The 19,663-nt window shown below is 45.6% G+C and overlaps 1 protein-coding gene across 6 annotated transcripts in view; it reads right to left on the bottom strand.

Moving 5' to 3' along the window:
• The window catches only part of fhip1b (FHF complex subunit HOOK interacting protein 1B), a 116,373-nt gene that overhangs the window by 66,607 nt on the left and 30,103 nt on the right, over nt 1-19,663 (bottom strand). For 5 of the 6 annotated variants that reach the window (XM_072262445.1, XM_072262448.1, XM_072262450.1 and 2 more), the window contains exon 2: nt 2,103-2,448. In XM_072262445.1, coding sequence (XP_072118546.1) covers nt 2,103-2,231 — 129 coding nt within the window. In that variant the 5' untranslated portion in view covers nt 2,232-2,448. Of the gene's footprint in view, nt 1-2,102; nt 2,449-3,891; nt 4,139-19,663 lie in introns of those variants that run through there. The other variant, XM_072262446.1, reaches the window with a different exon arrangement.

Below are 19,663 nucleotides of genomic sequence, written 5' to 3'. Positions count from 1 at the left end.
ATTCATGGTGTCTCTTAAATGTTGTTACTGTACGTACCTACCTCAAACACTTCCCCTGGCAGCTTATTCCATTTCCTCACCACCCTCAGGTTCCTTTTAAATCTCTCCATCTTAACCCATACCTGATGCCCTCTAGTTTTTAAGACACACAACAAAGAACATGAAACATTACAGCATAATACAGCTGCTTCAGCCCATGATGTTGTGCCGACCCTTTAACCTACTCCAAGACCAATCGAACCTTCCCTCCTACATAGCCCTCCATTTTTCTATCATCCATGTCCCTATCTAAGAGTCTCTTAAATGCTCCTAATGTGTCTGCCTCTACCACCATCCCTGGCTGCACATTCCAGACATCCACCACTCTCTGTGTAACAAACTTACCTCTGATATCCGCCCTATATTTTCCTCCAATCACATTAAAGTTATGCCCCATCATATTAGACATTTCCATCCCGGGGGAAAGTCTCTGACTGTCCACTCAATCTATGCCTTTTATCATCTTGTACACCTCTATTAAATCACCTCTCATCCTCCTTCACGCCAAAGAGAAAAGCCCCAGCTCGCTCAATATCTCCTCATAAGACTTGCTCGCCAATTCAGGCAGTATCCTGGTAAATCTCCTCTGCACTCTCTCTAAAGCTTCCACATCCTTCCTATAATGAGGTGACCAGAACAGAACACAATATTTCAACAGAGCCATAGAGTCAAAGAACACTACAGCACAGAAACAGGCCCTTGACTCATCCAGCCTGTGCCATCAACCTACACTAGGACGCTAGCCTCTCCTCTCCATCAGCCTATCCAAATTTCTCAAGTGTTGGAATTGAAAGTGCATCCCCCACTTCCACTGGCAGCTCGTTCCACACTCTCCCACTCTGTGACTGAAGATCCTTCTCATGTTTCCCTTTAACATTTCACCTTTTACCCTTAACCCATGACTTCTAGTTCTAGTCTCACCCAACCCCAGTGAAAAGCCTGATTTCATTTACTCCTATACCCCTCATAATTTTGTATATCTCTATCAAATCTCCCCTCATTCTCCTACGCTCCAGGGAATAAAGCCCGAACCTATTTAACCTTTTCGTGTAACTCAAGTCATCAAGTCCCAACTACTTTGTAAGTTTTCTCTGTACTCTTTCAATCTTATTGTTATCCTTCCAGTAGGTAGGTGACCAGAACTGCAAACAATACTCTAAATGAGGCCTCAGTAATGTTTTTACAGCATCAACATGACATCACAGCTGCCGCACTCAATACTTTGATTTATAAAGGACAGAAGTTTAGTTTATGACCATGTCACTTTTGGTTTCTTTTCCCTGGGAAAAACAACGTGCACATTCACCCTCATGGCTCTATGCATCACCCCTCAGTCTCCTACATGGCAAGCAATAAAATCGCAGGCTGCATAACCTCTCCCTATAATTCAGGCCATCGGGTCCCAGCAACATCCTGGTAAATTTTTGCCCTCTTGCCAGCCTCATTTATTTGATTTATTTAGAGATTAGATCACGTTCACAGGGCCTTCCGGCCAACGAGCCCAAGTCACTCAATTACACCCATGTGATCCATGAACCTGCTAACCAGTAGGTCTTTGGAACGTGGGAGGAAACCAGAGTGCCTGGAGGAAATCCACACGTGAACGTACAAACTGGTGTGATCTAATGAGGTCTTTTCAGCAAGGCAAGACCAAGACCGTACACACTACTCCACGTGGGGTCTCACCAACACCCGCACAGCTGAGAGGCCACAGAAGTGGACTGGGAGTGAGTCCTGCCCTAGCCTGAGAGATAAGACATAGGAGCAGAATTAGGCCAATTGACTCGACCATTCCATCATTTTCCTCCTCAACCCTATTCTCCTGTCTTCCCTCCATAGCCACTGACACCCTGACTAATCATGAACCTATCAATCGCCACTTTAAATATACACAATGACTTGGCCTCCACAGCCGTCTGGGGCAATTCACCACCCTCTGCCTAAAGAGATTCTTCCTCATCTCTTCTCTAAACACCTGTACACCTCCTCGTATTCTGAGGCAGTACCCTCTGGTCCAGGACTCTGCCACCACTGGAAACATCCTCTGCACGTCCATTTCTTACCTGGACCCAGTGATTCCTAAACACCATGAAGCAGGTCTCAGGGTCGGCAGTAACGGGGCTCTGCTGTCGTGTGGAAGGGGTCGCCCTGTTCCCGCTGCTCCTGGGGTTCAGCCTACTCAGCCAGCTCATTCTTTCCACACGCTCCGCAGACTGGACACTGGGTGGGAGAGACCGGGGTTGGGGTGGGGTGGGTGTGGGGGATGGTTGGGGATGGTGGGTTCAGGGGGGGAGTGAAGGGTCAACTCCACTCAGGCGTGTCTTTGTCTATCCAGTCAGATTCCTCTTGGAAGCCAGGATCATCCCGTTTGTAGGTGCCTCCCCTCCATCTCCCCTCAGTCACATCACACTGAAACAGAGAGGGCAGGGTTAATTCACCGGTAGGGAGACAGGACAGACATGTGCCCACCACCAGAAGTTTGTTAACAAATGCAAACTTCCCACAAAACCCAACAAACCTTTATAAATGCACAACAGGACAGTCAGGGCCATGGGGATACGCACTGAGAACATTTTAAAAAGAAATGGTTATCCAATTCAGTCATAAAACCCTGTAAACATGGCAATTTCTTGTGGACCCAGGTACCGTAAATACTGACACGCTGGCATCCTGCTGTGAACCTTGACGTATCCAGTTAATCTCTGTAAACACTGACACATCCCCAGAAGTTCCTGTAAATACGAACACATTAAGTGCACCCTCCTTAACTAATAACACAATCCCCCCGAAACCCCCTATAAATAACAACACACTCCCCGGAATTCCCTATAAATAACAACACACTCCCCGGAACCCTCTATAAATACTGACACACTCCTCAGAACTCCCTATAAATACCGACACACTCCCCGGAATTCCCTATAAATAACAACACACTCCCCGGAACTCCCCATAAATACTGACATACTCCCCGGAACTCCCTATAAATAACAACACACTCCCCGGAACCCTCTATAAATACTGACACACTCCTCAGAACTCCCTATAAATACCGACACACTCCCCGGAATTCCCTATAAATAACAACACACTCCCTGGAACTCCCTATAAATACTGACATACTCCCCGGAACTCCCTATAAATAACAACACACTCCCTGGAACTCCCTATAAATACTGACATACTCCCCGGAACTCCCTATAAATAACAACACACTCCCTGGAACTCCCTATAAATAACAACACACTCCCTGGAACTCCCTATAAATACTGACATACTCCCCGGAACTCACTGCAAATAATGACACACTCCCCAGAACTCCCTATAAATACTGACACACCCCCCGGAATTTCCTATAAATAACAACAGACTCCCCGGGACCCACTGTAAGTACTGACACACTCCCAGGGCCCCTCTATATACTGATAAACTCCCCGGAACCCCTTATAAGTAATGGCACACTGCCCGGGACCCTCTGTAAATACTGACAAACTCCCAGGGGTTCTTTAAATACTGACACTCTCCCTGGGAACCTGTGATCTCGTGTCCACATGCTTGCAGACACACACAAACCAATTGCCCTCTCACACACAATCAAGCACACAGAAAGCCAATTGCGCACGCACGCGCGCTCACACACACACACACACAAACTAAACACCCTCACACACATATCACCATCCATGAAGTAACACATTTGCCTCCCCACACCCATTAGCACAGGCAGACTGAGGACTCAACACACATTACACATTCCCACACTTACACAGCATCCACAACCATTCTCAGACACAAGAACACACACTTTCACATGCCGACACACCCTCCCCCATCCCAGAGGACACAGCTTACGCCTCACGGTAGGTACAGGCCCGCGGTGTCAGTGCAAGGAGGCCGGATTTCATTCACAGCACCGTTATGTCACTGTGACGGGTCTGATGCTGGCTCTCAGTAGCTGTGCTGCTTCCCAGAAGAAAACACGTCTCCCCTTGCTGCCCGGCAAGGAGATACTCAGCCCCGTCTGCAGCAGCTGAATCCCACGGCAGTGAGAGCCCCCGTGAGCAGAGAACTGCAGCCCCACTGCCAGGTATTCTGAATGGGGCGACAAGCGATTGTATTAATCACCACGCACACGTCATTCTTTTCCAGAGCTGCATCTCCCTGCATTCCCTCTCCCATCCGCACTCTCCTTCCTGAGCACCACGTAACACCCTCCTTGTCGACAGTGTGTCCAGCGCACACCCCCAGAGGGAATCCCACACACACGAGATAACCTCCTCCCACCAACACTTCCAAAGAATGAGGTCCCAGGAGAGCCTGAGAATTTCCTGAATGCCATTGTATTTTCTCTCAAAAGGGATGTACTTTCGTAAAAGGCTTTGTGGCTCCCTGCTGGAGTCAGACCCTGCAAGAGAACAGATTCCTCTCTAGCTGGGGTGTGTGCTGGTGTGTAACATGCGATCACACCTGTTCACAATTGGTGACACATTTATACTGAAGAATGTGTAGAGAAACGGTATGTTTTGTGGCAGGAGGCGGACTGGGACGATGGAGGAAACGGTCATTCGCTGCAGGAATCAGAAGCAGGTTTAATAAGACCGGCATACGTTGTGAATCTGCTGTTTTGCAGCAACAGTACAGTGCAATACAAAATTAAAAAATACAAATTACAAATTAGAATTATATATACAACTCACACACACACACACATATATAGAAGTGTATAAATATAGTCTGCTCCGCCATTTCTTCGTGGCTGATCCATTATCCCTCTTAACCCCATTCTCCTGATTTCTCCCTGTATCCTTTGACATGCTGATTAATCAAGAGCCTATCAACCTTTGCTTTAAATACACCCAAAGACTTGGCTTCCACAGCCGTCTGTGGCAATGAATTCCACAGATTCACCACCCTCTCTCTGGCTGAAGAAATCCTTCTTCATCTAGACATCCCTCTACTTTGAGGCTGTGCCCTCTGGTCCTCAACTTCCCCACTATAGGGAACATCTCTCCATGTCCACTCTGTCTAGACCTTTCAATATTTAATAGGCTTCTATGAGATTCCCTCTCATTCTTCTAAAACTTCAGTGGGTACAGGCCCAGAGCCATCAAATGCTCTTCATGTTAACCCTTTTATTCCTGAGATCATTCTCATGAACCTCCTCACTGCCTTCTCCAAAGCCAGCACATCTCTTCTTAAGGGGCCCAAAATTGCTCACAATACTTGGTGCAGTTTAATCAGTGCTGTACAAAGTCTCAGCATTCCACCCTTGCTTTTGAATTCTAGTCCTCGCAAAATGAATACTAATTTAATATTTTTTGTGCCACCGTCCCAAGGAGACACTGGATTGTATAGAGGAGAAAGGAGTTTAAAAGATGTGAGCGGGGCAGTTGGCACATTTTGTGCACTACAGTCTGAAGCAGACATTGGATTGTGTATGGTAAGGAGCAATAAAAAAAAGTTCAGTTTAAGCAGTGTGGCCATCGTGGGAGTGTGGGGAATGGGGTGGCTAACATGAGAGGGCATGATTTTAAGGTGATTGTTAGAAAGTATAAAGGGTGTCCAAGGTAGATTCATTTTACACAGAGAGTGTGGATGCATGGAACACACTACCAGGGACGGTGGTAGAAGCAGAGACATTAGGGACACTTAAAAGACTCTTAGATAGACACATATACAGTGGCAAGCAAAAGTTGGGCACCCCGGTCAAAATTTCTGTTACTGTGAGTAAAAGGTGAACTGATTTCCAAAAGGCATAAAGTTAAAGATGATACATTTTTTTAATATTTTAAGCAAGAAAACTTTTTTATTTCCATCTTTTACAGTTTCAAAATAACAAAAAAGGAAAAGGGCCTGAAGCAAAAGTTTGGGCACCCTGCACGGTCAGTACTTAGTAAAACCCCCTTTGGCAAGTATCACAGCTTGTAAACACTCTCTGTAGCCAGCTAAGAGTCTTTCAATTTTTGTATGGGGGATTTTCGCCCATTCTTCCTTGCAAAAGGCTTCTAGTTCTGTGAGATTCTTGGGCCGTCTTGCATGCACTGCTCTTTTGAGGTCTATCCACAGATTTTCGATGATGTTTAGGTCGGGAGACTGTGAGGGCCATGGCAAAACCTTCAGCTTGCGCCTCTTGAGGTAGTCCATTGTGGATTTTGAGGTGTGTTTCGGATCATTACCCTGTTGTAGAAGCCATCTCTTTTTATCTTTGACTTTTTTACAGATGGTGTGATGTTTGCTTCCAGAACTTGCTGGTATTTAATTGAATTCATTCTTCCCTCTATCAGTAAATGTTCCCTATAGCACTGGCTGCAACACAAGCCCAAAGCATGATCGATCCAACCCCGTGTTTAATAGTTGGAGAGGAGGTTCTTTTCATGAAATTCTGCACCCTTTTTTTCTCCAAACATACCTTTTCTCAGTGCGGCCAAAAAGTTCTATTTTAACTTCGTCAGTCCACAGGACGTTTCCAAAATGCATCAGGCTTGTTTAGACGTTCCTTTGAACCTTTTGAATAGTACATTTTGGCCTGTAGTGTGCTGTACTGTTCTATGTTCTGGAGTGTGAAAGGCAGAAGGCTTCAACTTGAGGGCCTCAAGAAGGCGGTATGCATCACAAAAGACCCTCAACCAGCCAAGACATGTCCTCTTCTCGTTACAAACATCGAGGAGGAGGTACAGGAGTCTGAAGACCCACACTCAATGTTTTAGGATCATCTTCTTCCCCCCACCATCAGATCCCTGAATAGTCCATGAACACTACATTGTAATATCTTAGATAGCGCTATTTATTTATTTGTAATTACAGTAATTTTATGGCTTTGGATTGGACTGCTGCCGCAAAACATAAAATTTCATGTTCTATGTTCACGTGATATAATAAACCTGATTCTGATCATCTTGATGTGCGTAGAGACAAATCCAAAATTACACGTAGGAAGGTGAAGCATTTCTAAAGCATGCCAACTTGATGGCATGAACATCGATTTGTCCACCTTCTAGTTATTTTTTTCCCTCCCCTTTCCTTCTTCTTCAATTCTCCACTCCAGCCTTTTAACTCTTCTCTTCACCTGCCTATCACCTCCTCCAATGCCCTTCCTCCCTTCCTTTCTCCATGATCCACTCTCTTCTCCTATCACATCCCCTCTTCAGGCCTTTAGCTTTTCTTCCAATCACCTCCCAGCTTCTCACTTTGTCCCACTCCCACCCACCTAGCTTCACCCATAGATTGTGCTCCTTTCCCTCTTATTCTGGTGTTTTCCCCCTTCCCTTGCAGGCTTGATGAAAGGTCCCAGCCCGAAATGTCAAAGGTTTATTCCTCTCTGTAGTGGCTGCCTGACCTGCTGAATTCCTCCAATAATCTGTCCATATTGCTCTGGATTTTCAGCATCTGCAGAATCTCTTTCATTTCTGAAGCAATATCTTTCCAAACTTCCAACACAGTCAGCTAAACTGTGGGTCCTGAAATTGCATCAGTGACTATCTTAAATGATTATTATCTTCGGATGACCCAATGAGTTCTTTCCTCTCAGTCCGGGCATGCTGCTGTTGGTAGTTTTATTGTGCTGTGTGCCTGACAGCTGACCTGATAGAGGTTTTAAGAGGCATAGATAGAAGACAGCCAGAATCGTTTCCCCATAGTGAGGGAACATAAAACTGAGGGTATGGGTTTAAAGCAGGGGTCCCCGACCTTTTTTGCACCGCGGACCGGTTTAATATTGACAATATTCCTACGGACTGGCCGACCGGGGGAGGGCGTCCAAGTAGGGTTAAACTCACCTCAAGATGTCTTTTACAGTTAGGGTTGCCAACGTTCTCACTCCCAAATAAGGGACAAAAGTAGTAGTCAAATCCCGGGACACTTTACCCCAGGAAAGACTACCATGACCATGAAGCCTTGCGTGGGCACCTGTGTGCGCATGCGTGACGTGCGCATGTGATGTGCACTGCGCGTACATGCCGATTTTTTCCCCTCACAAATCGGTTTGGCCTTCATCTTCCCGACTATACTGTACATACATTATTTCTACTTTATACAGGCTGTGTACTTATCATATCATTCCTGCTTTTACTATATGTTAGTGTTATTTATTTTTGGTTTTATGTGTTATTTGGTATGATTTGTTAGGTTATTTTTTGGGTCTGGGAACGCTCAAAATTTTTCCCATATAAATTAATGGTAATTGCTTTTTTGCTTTACGTCATTTTGGCACGAAAGGTTTCATAGGAACACTCTACCTTAGCGGGGGAAATATGGGACAAGGGCGACCCATATGGGACATACAGGTACATACATATATAGTATACGGGATGTCCCGGCAAATACGGGACAGTTGGCAACCCTATGTTCAAGTTCAACAGTGCGTGACAGGGAATGAGGAAAGGTGCAGCTGACTCACACAGTTTCCTCATGGTCCGGTAGCACATGCTGTGCGGCCCAGTGGTTAGAGACCGCTGGTTTAAAGTGAGAGAAAGGAGCTTTCAAGTGGATCTGAGAGTATGTGGATTATTGACACCAGCTTACCCGCCATCAAAGGACATATATAAGTACATTGCGGAAAAGGGCCAGTAACACCATGAAGGATCCCACCCACCCTGCTCGTGGACTGTTTGTCCCACTCCCATCAGGGAGGAAGCCATGCAGCACCCACACCAGGACCACCAGACTCAAAAACAGTTACTTTCCCCAAGCAGCAAAGCTGATCACCACCTCCACTCACTAACCCACCCCTCCACACCCCCAACCACCACTACTTTATCATTTCCTGTCAGTCACCTTATGTACAGACACTCCTGCGCCTAGTGTCACTTTATAGACGTACAATCAATCAGTATAAGCTGCCTTATGTTTTTATATTTATTGTGTTTTTTATTCTTGCGTTCTTTACCTTGTTGATCTGCTTCAGATCTGTAGTTACAATTCTTTACACTTGTGTACAGGAAATGACATTAAAAAAGCCTGAAGTGCTTTAATACTGTGTGTTGTTGATATATGCAATGAGCTGCCAGAGAAGATGGTGAATACAGATATATCAATATAATTAAAAGACATTTAGACAGACAATTAAATAGGCAAAGCATTGAAAAATGCAGTCTGAATCCAAATTGGATTGGTGTACATGGGCATGAGGGTTAGAATGCACACGATAGTCTGAATGGCCTGTCTCACTGCTGTACTAGAAGGCAGTGCCGATTTCATCTGGCACAGGAATGGAATGACCTTGAAAACAGTCCAAGTGACAGGAACACTGCGCCGCGGCAAATTTATTATAAAGTGCAGCGATTAATCAGGAGACCGGCTTTATAATTGATTTTTGCAATTACCTGGCACAACGTCAGTAACTCGCAGAACTGCTGTCACCAAATGGGTGTGGATCACAAGACAGAGTTCACACAGGTTACAGACAGAACAGAGTCTCAGAAAAGTACAGCACAGAATACTTCACTCAGAGATAAAACAGGCACTATCAAACCAGGTTCCAGGTTTAGACACAGAGCGGAGCTCCCACACACTGTCCGAACACCTACTCCCAAGGTCAGATAGAGTAAAGTTCCCTCCACACCCTCCCATCACACACTCCCAGGGTCAATCACAGAGTGAAGCTCCCTCCACACCGTCCCATCACACACTCCCGGGGTCAGACACAGAGTGAAGCTCCCTCCACACCGTCCCATCACACACTCCCGGGGTCAGACACAGAGTGAAGCTCCCTCCACACCAACCCATCACACACTCCCAGGGTCAATCACAGAGTGAGACTTCCTCCACACTGTCCCATCACACACTCCCGGGGTCAGACACAGAGTGAAGCTCCCTCCACACTGTCCCATCACACACTCCCGGGGTCAGACACAGAGTGAAACTCCCTCCACACCGTCCCATCACACACTCCCGGGGTCAGACACAGAGTGAAACTCCCTCCACACTGTCCCATCACACAGTCCCAGGGTCAGACACAGAGTGTAGCTCCCTCCTCACTGTCCCATCACACACTCCCGGGGTCAGACACAGAGTGAAGCTCCCTCTACACTGACCCATCATATACTCCAGGGTTGGATAGAGAAAAAAGCTCTCTTTATACTGTCCTATTCACTTACTCCTCCGGTCAGACACTGAGTGAAGCTTCCGCCACACTGTCCCGGGGTTAGACAGAGAGTGAAGCTCCCACCACACAGTCCCATCACACACTCCCAGAGTCAGAGACAGAGTGAAACTCCCTCAGTACTGACCCATTCACACCCCAGGACAGAGGCATTGATCAGACACACTGCTCCTATCTGTAAGCATTAGCCACACTATGCTAAGGTGGGGCCTGTCTTTTACTGGGGCTCTGTCAGTGTCTGGGACATGGCTGGGTCCAGTGGGAATTTTCACCCACTAGTGAAGGGCTGTGTGTGAGCTGCTAGGTGTCAGGATGAAGCAACAGCCTGAACTGTGGAGGAACGAGCTCTCTGCTGCCCGGTTCACGGCCAAAGCCTTCGGCCGTCCTGTCACAGAAGCTGCCGTGAGGCGATCCTAACCCATTCTTGGACAGAATGGCTCACCTGACCCAGACTGCAGTCCAGTTGTTGCGATCCGGTCCCATGCAGCAGACGCTCGCTCTCAGAAATTACTGATAGGTTTATTCTCAGGGCGGCTCAGTAGCACAGTTCTCCACAGTGCCAGCGACTGCGGGCCGATTCCCGTAGCTGTCTGTAAGGAGTCTGCACGTCCTCCACTTGACCTCGTGTTTCCTGCGGGTGCTCTGGTTTCCTCCCACATTCCAGAGACTGGCTCTGGTTAGGGTCAGTAAACTGTGGGCATGCAATGTGGGGGCCAGAAGTGTGCTGACACTTACAGGTTGCCCCCACAAAACTTCAAACTGTACGTTTCCATATAAATGTGACAAATAAAACTAATCTTTCTTTCCTGTCACGTGTACCAAGGTACAGTGAAAATCTCTGTGAGCCATTCATACAGCTCAGAGAGCTCCAGCACACGACTCGCTTCCTCACTCTCATCTACCGTGCAGTCACAGCTCGAAGGCCTGCTCTGCCGTCTGACTAGAGTGCCCTGCATCACTGTGTGCTATGGAAGCTGCAAGGCATCAGACCATGGGAACCTGGAGCAGAGTGAAAACCACCGAGAGGATTGCCGGTGCCTCCCTTCCCCCGGTTGTAACATTTACCGGGAGTGCTGTATATGAAGGGCCTGAAGCACTTTTGAGGATCACCGCAATCTTTTGACCCACTACCATCAGGAAGGAGGTACAGGAGCATCAGGACTAGGATTGCCTGACTGGGTAACAGCTTCTTCTTTCAGTGTGTGAGACTAATGAATACCCTGCCACCTTGTCACTAGGACAGCAAGCTGTTTACTGTTCACCTCTGCTGCACACTGCATATATTTTGAATTATATTTCAACTTATTTATGGTAATATTTTGTTTTGTGTGTGATATATGTTTTGTGGGTGCACTGTGGTCCAGAGAACGCCGTTTCATTTGGTTGTAAACATGTACAGCCAGGTGATGGTAAGTTTGAAACTGGACTTGCCAGTGGAGGCCTTTCTGTGCAGGAGTGCCTCCCATCTGCACTGAAGACGTGTGCTGGACAGCACGGCATACAGCAGTGCTGTGCAGCTAATCTTGAAACCACTTCCTGGATTCCAGGGCTGCCTGCCATCCCTGTGACCCGTAGGAGTTCATGTTCCATGCATGCGTGGAATGTTCTGCACTGGGACATCAGGAAGACTGAATCCATTGTCTTCTACATTCCAGTCCCCAGCTACCAGTTCCACCTCCCCTCCCGTGCTCTCCTCTGATAGTCATGGTAGGAGCTCCAGTCCACGAGTACCTCTTCTCACTTCCCTAACACGGAACCTTTCTGTCCACCTCAGCTTCTCCGCTTCTGAAACTCGTCCATGTCTACGTTTCCCTGCATCTCACCCTCCTTCTACTCACCTGAGACTGTGTCCTCTGGTCCTAACCCACTCCTCCCACTGCCACCATAGGAAACATCCTCTCCACATCCACTCTATCTAGGCCTTTCAATATTCAATAGGTTTCAATGTGATCCCCCCCTCATTCTTCTAAACCCCAGCAAATACAGGCCCAGAGCCATCAAACACGCCTCATATGTTAACCCTTTCACTCCCAGAATCATTCTCGTGAACCTCCTCTGGACCATCTCCAATGCCAGTACATCCTTTCTTACATAAGGGGCCCAAAACTGCTCACAATACTCCACATGTGGTCTGACAAATGCCTTATAAAGCTTCAGGATTACATCCCCATTTCCATTAAGTTCACAGAACATAGAACATAGAATAGTACAGCACAGTACAGGCCCTTCGGCCCACAATGTTGTGCTGACCCTGAAACCCTGCTTCCCATATAAGCCCCCAACTTAAATTCCTCCATATACCTGTCCAGTAGCCTCTTAAACTTCACTAGTGTATCTGCCTCCACCACTGACTCAGGCAGTGCATTCCACGCACCAACCACTCTCTGAGTAAAAAACCTTCCTCTAATATCCCCCTTGAACTTCCCATCCCTTACCTTAAAGCAATGTCCTCTTGTATTGAGCAGTGGTGCCCTGGGGAAGAGGCGCTGGCTATCTACTGTATCTATTCCTCTTATTATCTTGTACACCTCTATCATGTCTCCTCTCATCCTCCTTCTCTCCAAAGAGTAAAGCCCTAGCTCCCTTAATCTCTGATCACTGCCCAATCTCACACCCTATTTGGTAATAAACACAGGAGATTCTGCAAATGTTGGAAATCTTGAGAAACACACACAACATAACTCAGGAAGGAACTCAGTAGGTCAGGCAGGTTCTATGGATTTCTGAATGGACAATGAACCTATGACCATTACCTCATTTTTTTTGCTCTCTTTTTGCACTACTTAATTTAATTTTCTATATATATTTCTTACTGTAATCTATAGTATTTTACTTATATATTATAATGTACTGCTACTGTAAAACAACAAATTTCATGACACATGCTGATGATATTAAACTCGGTTCAGAAGTTTTGGAAGGGAATAAACTGACGATATTTATTCAGCCAGTCTCAGCTCATATTGTTGAATGTTCAGTATTTTATGTGTGTTCCCCATTTGGTAATAATGAGATTTCAAATCACTCCATGCCTCTCAGCCTTCCTAATCCCTCTAACCTCCTCCTACCCGACAAATTGCAGGTTCTCCACCTTATTCCAATTCTGGCCTTTTCCTAACCAAGTTTAATGGTCCCATCATCACTGCCTGCTGTGTCCTTGGTTGCCTGAGCCGTATTCTTCTGAGTATTGGGAACAGCTGTCTTTAGGCAAGTCTGCTAATGACGTGTGCAGAGTATTTAAAAATTGGCTTGCCCATAGAGACAGTGGGTAGTGGTAGAAAGGACTTATTCTAACTGGAGACCTGTAATTAGTGGAGTTCAACAGGAACCTGTCCTGGAACCTCTGCTGTTTGTGATGTATAAAAATGACCTGGATGAAAACAAAAATGGATGCGTTAGTAAGTTTACAGAAGATACGAAGATTGGTGGTGTTGTGGATAGCGAAGAAGACTGGCAAAGAATACAGTGGGATATATACCAGTTGCAGATATGGGTGATGAAATGGCAGATGGAGTTTATCACTGCCAAATGTGAAATGTTGCACCTTGGTAGGTCAAATGTGAAGAGTCAATACACTGTCGAGGGCAAGACCTTAATGGTGTTGATGAACAGTGGGATCTTAGGTCCAAGTTCATGCCTCCCTGAAAGTGGCTACACAGTTGATAGGGTGGTCAAGAAAGCATATGGCATGCTTGTCTTTAGTCAAGGTATTGAGTTCAAAAGTCAGGAAGTTCTGTTGCAGCTTTATAAACATAAGAACATCAGAAATAGGAGCAGGAGTCGGCCACCTGGCCCGTCGAGCCTGATCTCCTATTCAATAAGATCATGGTCAATCTGGCCTTGGACTCATCTCTACCTACCTGCCTTTTCCCCATAACCCTAATTCCCCTATTATGCAAAAATCTATCCAACCTTTTCTGAGGTAGTCTCCACTGCTTCATTGGGCAGAGAATTCCACTGATTCACCACTCTCTGGGAAAAGTAGTTCCTCCTCATCTCCGTCCTAAATCTACCCCCACGACTCTTGAGGCCATGTCCCCTAGTTCTAGTCTCACCTACCAGTGGAAACAACTCTCCTGCCTCTATCTTACTTTAGTTTGGCCGCATCGGGAGTATTGCATCTGGTCACCCATTATAGGAGAGAAATTGAAGCTTCAGAGAGAATGCAGAAGAGGTTTACCCAGATGCTGCCTGAATTAGAGGTCACAGGCTATAAGGAGAGATTGGAAAATCTCATGTTGTTCTCCTGAGAGTGTCGGAAGCTTAGGGGAGATCTGATAGAGGTTTATACAATTATAAAAGGCAGATGCCATCTCTCTGGCCCTACATTCCTCCTTAGAACACCTGGAGAATAAAGACGCATACGTAAGGCTCCTTTTCATTGACTACAGCTCTGCCTTTAATATACCATCATTCCAAATAAACTGATTCCTAGGCTCCGGAACATGGGCCTTAGCACTCAGATCTGCAGCTGGATCTTCAACTTCCTCACAGACCGGACCCAGGCTGTAAAAATAGGGGACAAGCTCTCCTCTACAATCACTCTGAGCACCGGTGCCTCACAAGGCTGTGTACTTAGACCCCTGCTGTACTCACTGTACACCCATGATTGTGTAGCCAAGTTTCCATCAAACTCAATATATAAGTTTGCTGATGACACAATTGTAGGCCGTATCTCGGGTAATGATAGTTTGAGTACAGAGAGGAAATTAATAACCTGGTGGCATGGTGCGAAGACAATAACCTATCCCTCAACGTCAGCAAGATGAAGGAATTGGTTGTTGACTTCAGAAGGAGTAGCGGACCGCACGACCCAATTTACATCGGTGGTGCGCAAGCGGAACAGGTCAAAAGCTTTAAGTTCCTCGGGGTCAATATCACAAATGACCTGACTTGGTCCAACTAAGCAGAGTTCACTGCCAAGAAGGCCCACCAGCGCCTTTACTTCCTGAGAAAACTAAAGAAACTTGGCCTGTCCCCTAAAATCCTCACCAATTTTTATAGATGCACCGTAGAAAGCATTCTTCTAGGGTGCATCACAACCTGGTATGGAAGTTGTCCTGTCCAAGACCGAAAGAAGCTGCAGATCGTGAACACGGCGCAGCACATCACACAAACCAATCTTCCGTCCGTGGACTCACTTTACACCGCACGCTGTCGGAGCAGTGCTGCCAGGATAATCAAGGACACGACCCACTCAGCCAACACACTTTTCATCCCTCTTCCCTCCGGGAGAAGGTTCAGGAGCTTGAAGACTCGTACGGCCAGATTTGGGAACAGCTTCTTTCCAACTGTGATAAGACTGCTGAACGGATCCTGACCCAGATCTGGGCCGCACCCTCCAAATATCCAGACCTGCCTCTCGGTTTTTTTGCACTACCTTACTTTCCATTTTTCTATTTTCTATTTATGATTTATAATTTAAATTTTTAATATTTACTAATTTTAACTATTTTTAATATTTATAATATTTAATATTTGTAATCCAGGGAGTGGGAAGCGCAGAATCAAATATTGCTGTGATGATTGTATGTTCTAGTACCAATTGTTTGGCGACAATAAAGTATAAAGTAATAAAGTAATAAAGATAGAGTAGACAGACAGCTCACTGATATTTGATTTTATTCTTATTTTATTGAGATACAGTGCGGAGTAGGCCCTTCTGGCCCTTTGAGCTGCAAGCATAGCAACCCTGATTTTAGCCCTAGCCTAATCATGGGACAATATATACTGACCAATTAACCTACCAACTGGTACGTGTTTGGACTGTGGGAAGAAACCAGAACACCCAGAGGAAGCCCACACGATTACGTGAAGAATGTACAAACATCCCAGGGTTGAAATGTCTAATACCAGAGGACATGCATTTAAGGTGAGAGCGGATAGGTTCAAAGGAGTTGTGAGGAACAAGCTTTTTGGGTATCTGAAATGCATTGTCTAGGGTGGTAGTGGAGGTAAATGAGAGAGGCATTCCAAAGGCTCCTAGAAAGTGCAGGAAATGAAAGAATATGGACATTGTTTGGGCAGAAGGGATTAGTTTAGTTGGCCATTTAATTACTAGGGTTAGTTTGGTACAACATGATGGGCCAAAGGGCCTGTTACTCTGGTATAGTGTTCTATGACCTATGTACACTCCCCAAACCTCTCTGCTTCCTCTTTTAATTGTTTCCCCATGTTCCTCTCTCTGACCAAGTTTTTAGTGACTCATTCTCATGTCTCATCACAGAGATGCATCTCAACCTCTGTCGCAATGCTTTGTGAATGAGTCGGGTACGTCTTACTGCTGTAATAGCCTTTCCTCAATGCACGGCTGATAATTAAATGACAGGGTGGGATAAGTGAGACCTTTTCATCAAGCTTGAAATAAACAAAGGTTCCACAGTTCACAGAACAGAGAACAGTACAGCACAGGAACCAGCGCTACGACCCACCATATCTGTGCCAAACATGATGCCATTGTCATAGTCAGAGAGCACTACAGCAGAGAAACATGCCATTCCGTCCATCTAGCCTGTGCAGAACTGTTATTCTGCCTAGTACCTGGACCATAGCCCTCCATGCTCCTCCCATCCATACACCTATCCAAACTTTCCTTAAGTGTTGAACCCACATCCACCACTGCTGCTGGCAGCTCCTTCCACACTCTCACCACCTTCTGAGTGAAGAAGATTCCTCCCCTCCTCCTGAGTTTCCCTAAAATATTTCACCTTTCCCCTTAATCTATGACTTCTAGTTCCAGTCTCACCCAGCCTCAATGGAAAAAGCTTGCTTGCATTGGCCTCTTGCAATTTGGTATACCTCTATCAAATCTCCCCTCATTCTCCTACACTCCAGGGAATAAACATAGAGCAGTACAGCATAGTACAGACCCTTCAGCCCACAGTGTAGTGCTAGCCTTTTAACCAAGATCAATCTAACCCTTCCCTTGCACATAACCCTCCATTTTTCCATCATCCATGTGCCTATCTCTAAAGTCTCTAAAGACCATCATAGGATCTAGGAGCAGAACCCGGCCATTTGGCTCATTGAGTCTATTCCGCAATTTCTTCATGGCGGTTCCAATTTTCCTCTCAGCCCAATCTCCTGCCTTCTCCCCATATCCCTTCATGTTCTGACCAAACAAGAACCTATCAACCTCTGCCTTAAATATTCATAAAGACGTGGCCTCCACAGCTGTCTGTGGCAATGAATTCCACAGATTCACCACTCTCTGGCTAAAGAAATTTTGCCTCATCTCCATTCTAAAAGGACGGCATTCTATTCTGAGGCTGTGTCCTCTGGTCTTAGACAATCCCACCTTAGGAAACATCCTCTCCACATCCACTCTGTCAAGGCCTTTCACCATTTGATAGGTTTCAATTGGGTCACGCCTCATTCTTCTTTATTCCAGTGAATACAGGCCCAGAGCCATCAAACGCTCTTCATATGACAAACCATTCAATCCTGAAATCATTTTCGTGAACCTCCTTTGAACCCTCCCTAGTTTCAGCACATCCTTTCTAAAATAAGGGGCCCAAAGCTGCTCAGAATACTCCACATGAGACCTCACCAGTGCTTTATAAAATTTCAACATTACATCCTTTATTTTATATCCTAGCCCTTTTGAAATGAATGCTAACGTTGTATTTGCCTTCCTCACCACAAATTCAATCTGCAAATTAACCTTTAGGAAATCTTGCACAAGGACTCCCAAATCGCTTTGAGCCTCAGATTTTTGTATTTTCTCTCCGCTTACAAAATAGTCAACCCTTTAATTTCTTCTTCCAAAGTGAATGACCATACACTTCCCAACACTGCATTCCATCTGCCATTTCTTTGTCCATTCTCCTAATTTGTCTAAGTCCTTCTGTAGCCTCCCTACTTCCTCAAAACTACTCGCCCCTCCACTTATCTTTGTATTGTCTGCAAACTTTGCAACAAAGCCATCAATTCTATCATCCAACTCATTGACACAGAATGTAATAAGAATCAGTCCCAACACAGACCCCTGTGGAACACCACTGGTCACCACAGACAAGCAGAAAAGGCTGGTTCCCACTCCTTGCCTCCTGCCAATCAGCCACTGGTTTATCCACGCTAGAATCTTTCCTGTAATAAAATGGGCTCATAGCTTGTTAAGCAGCATCATGTGTGGCACCTTGTCAAAGGCCTTCTGAAAATCCAAGTACCCAACATCAACTGATTCTCCTTCGTCAACCCTGCTTGTTGTTTGTTCAAATAATTCCAACAGATTTGTCAGACAGGATTTTCCCTTGAGGAAACCATGCTGACTGCGGCCTATTTTATTAAGTACCTGAAGCCACATACTTAACGAACAACTCCAATATCTACCCAACCACTGAGGTCAGACTAACTGGCCCATAATTTCCTTTTTTTCTGCCTCTTTCCCTTCTTGAAGAGTGGAGTGACATCTGCAATTTTTCAGTCTTCCGGAACCATTCCAGAATCCAGTGATTCTTGAAAGATCATCACTAATGCCTCCACAATCTCTTCAGCCTCCTCCCTCAGGACTCTGGTCCAGGTGACTTATCTACCTTCAGACCTTTCAGTTCAAGGACCTTCTCCCTAGTAATGGTAACTTCACACACTTCATGACCCCTGACACCTGAAACTTCCACCATACTGCTAGTATCTTCCACAGTGAAGACTGATACAAAATACTTACTCAGTTTGTCTGCCAATTCCTTGTCCCTCATTACTACCTCTACTGCATTGTTTTCCAGCGGTCCGTTATCCACTCTCACCTCCCTTTTACACTTTGCATCTGAAGAAACTTTTGGAATTCTTTTTAATATTATTAGCTAGTTTACTTTCATATTCTATCTTTATCTTCTTAATGACTATTTAGTTGCCTTCTAAATAGACAATAGACAATAGGCGCAGGAGTAGGTCATTCCGCCCTTCGAGCCAGCACCGCCATTCACTGTGATCATGGCTGATCATCCACATTCAGTATCCAGTTCCTGCCTTATCCCCATAACCTTTGATTCCGCTATCTTTAAGAGCTCTACCCATCTCTTTCTTGAAAGCATCCAGAGACTTGGCCTCCGCTTCCCAATCCTCCAACTTCTCACTAATTTCTGCTCTAAATATGCCCCCTCTTTGGCTTTTATGTTGGCTTTGACTTCTCTTGTTAACCAGAATTGTGTCATCTTGCCTTTAGAATACCTCTTCCTCTTTGGGATGTACAGTATTATCCTGTGCCTTCCAAATTGCTTCCAGAAATTCCAGCCATTGCTGCTCTGCTGTCATCTCTGCCAGTGTTCTTTTCCAGCCAATTCTGGTCAACTCCTCTCTCACGCCTCTGTAATTCCCTTTACTCCACTTTAATACTGATACATCTGACTTTAGCTTCTCCTTCTCAAATTTAAGGGTGAATTCAATCATATTATGATCACTTGTCCCTAAGCTCTCTAATCAATTCAGGTTCATTGCACAACACCTAATCCAGAATAGCTGATCCCCTAGTGGGCTCAACCATGAGCTGCTCTAAAAAGCCATCTCGTAGGCACTCTAGAAATTTCC

The sequence above is a fragment of the Mobula birostris genome, chromosome 7 (assembly GCF_030028105.1).
Source record: "Mobula birostris isolate sMobBir1 chromosome 7, sMobBir1.hap1, whole genome shotgun sequence".
NCBI classification, from domain to species: Eukaryota; Metazoa; Chordata; class Chondrichthyes; order Myliobatiformes; family Myliobatidae; genus Mobula; species Mobula birostris.
Note: the sequence above shows the minus strand (reverse complement) of the source record. Positions and strands in the feature narration are given on the sequence as shown.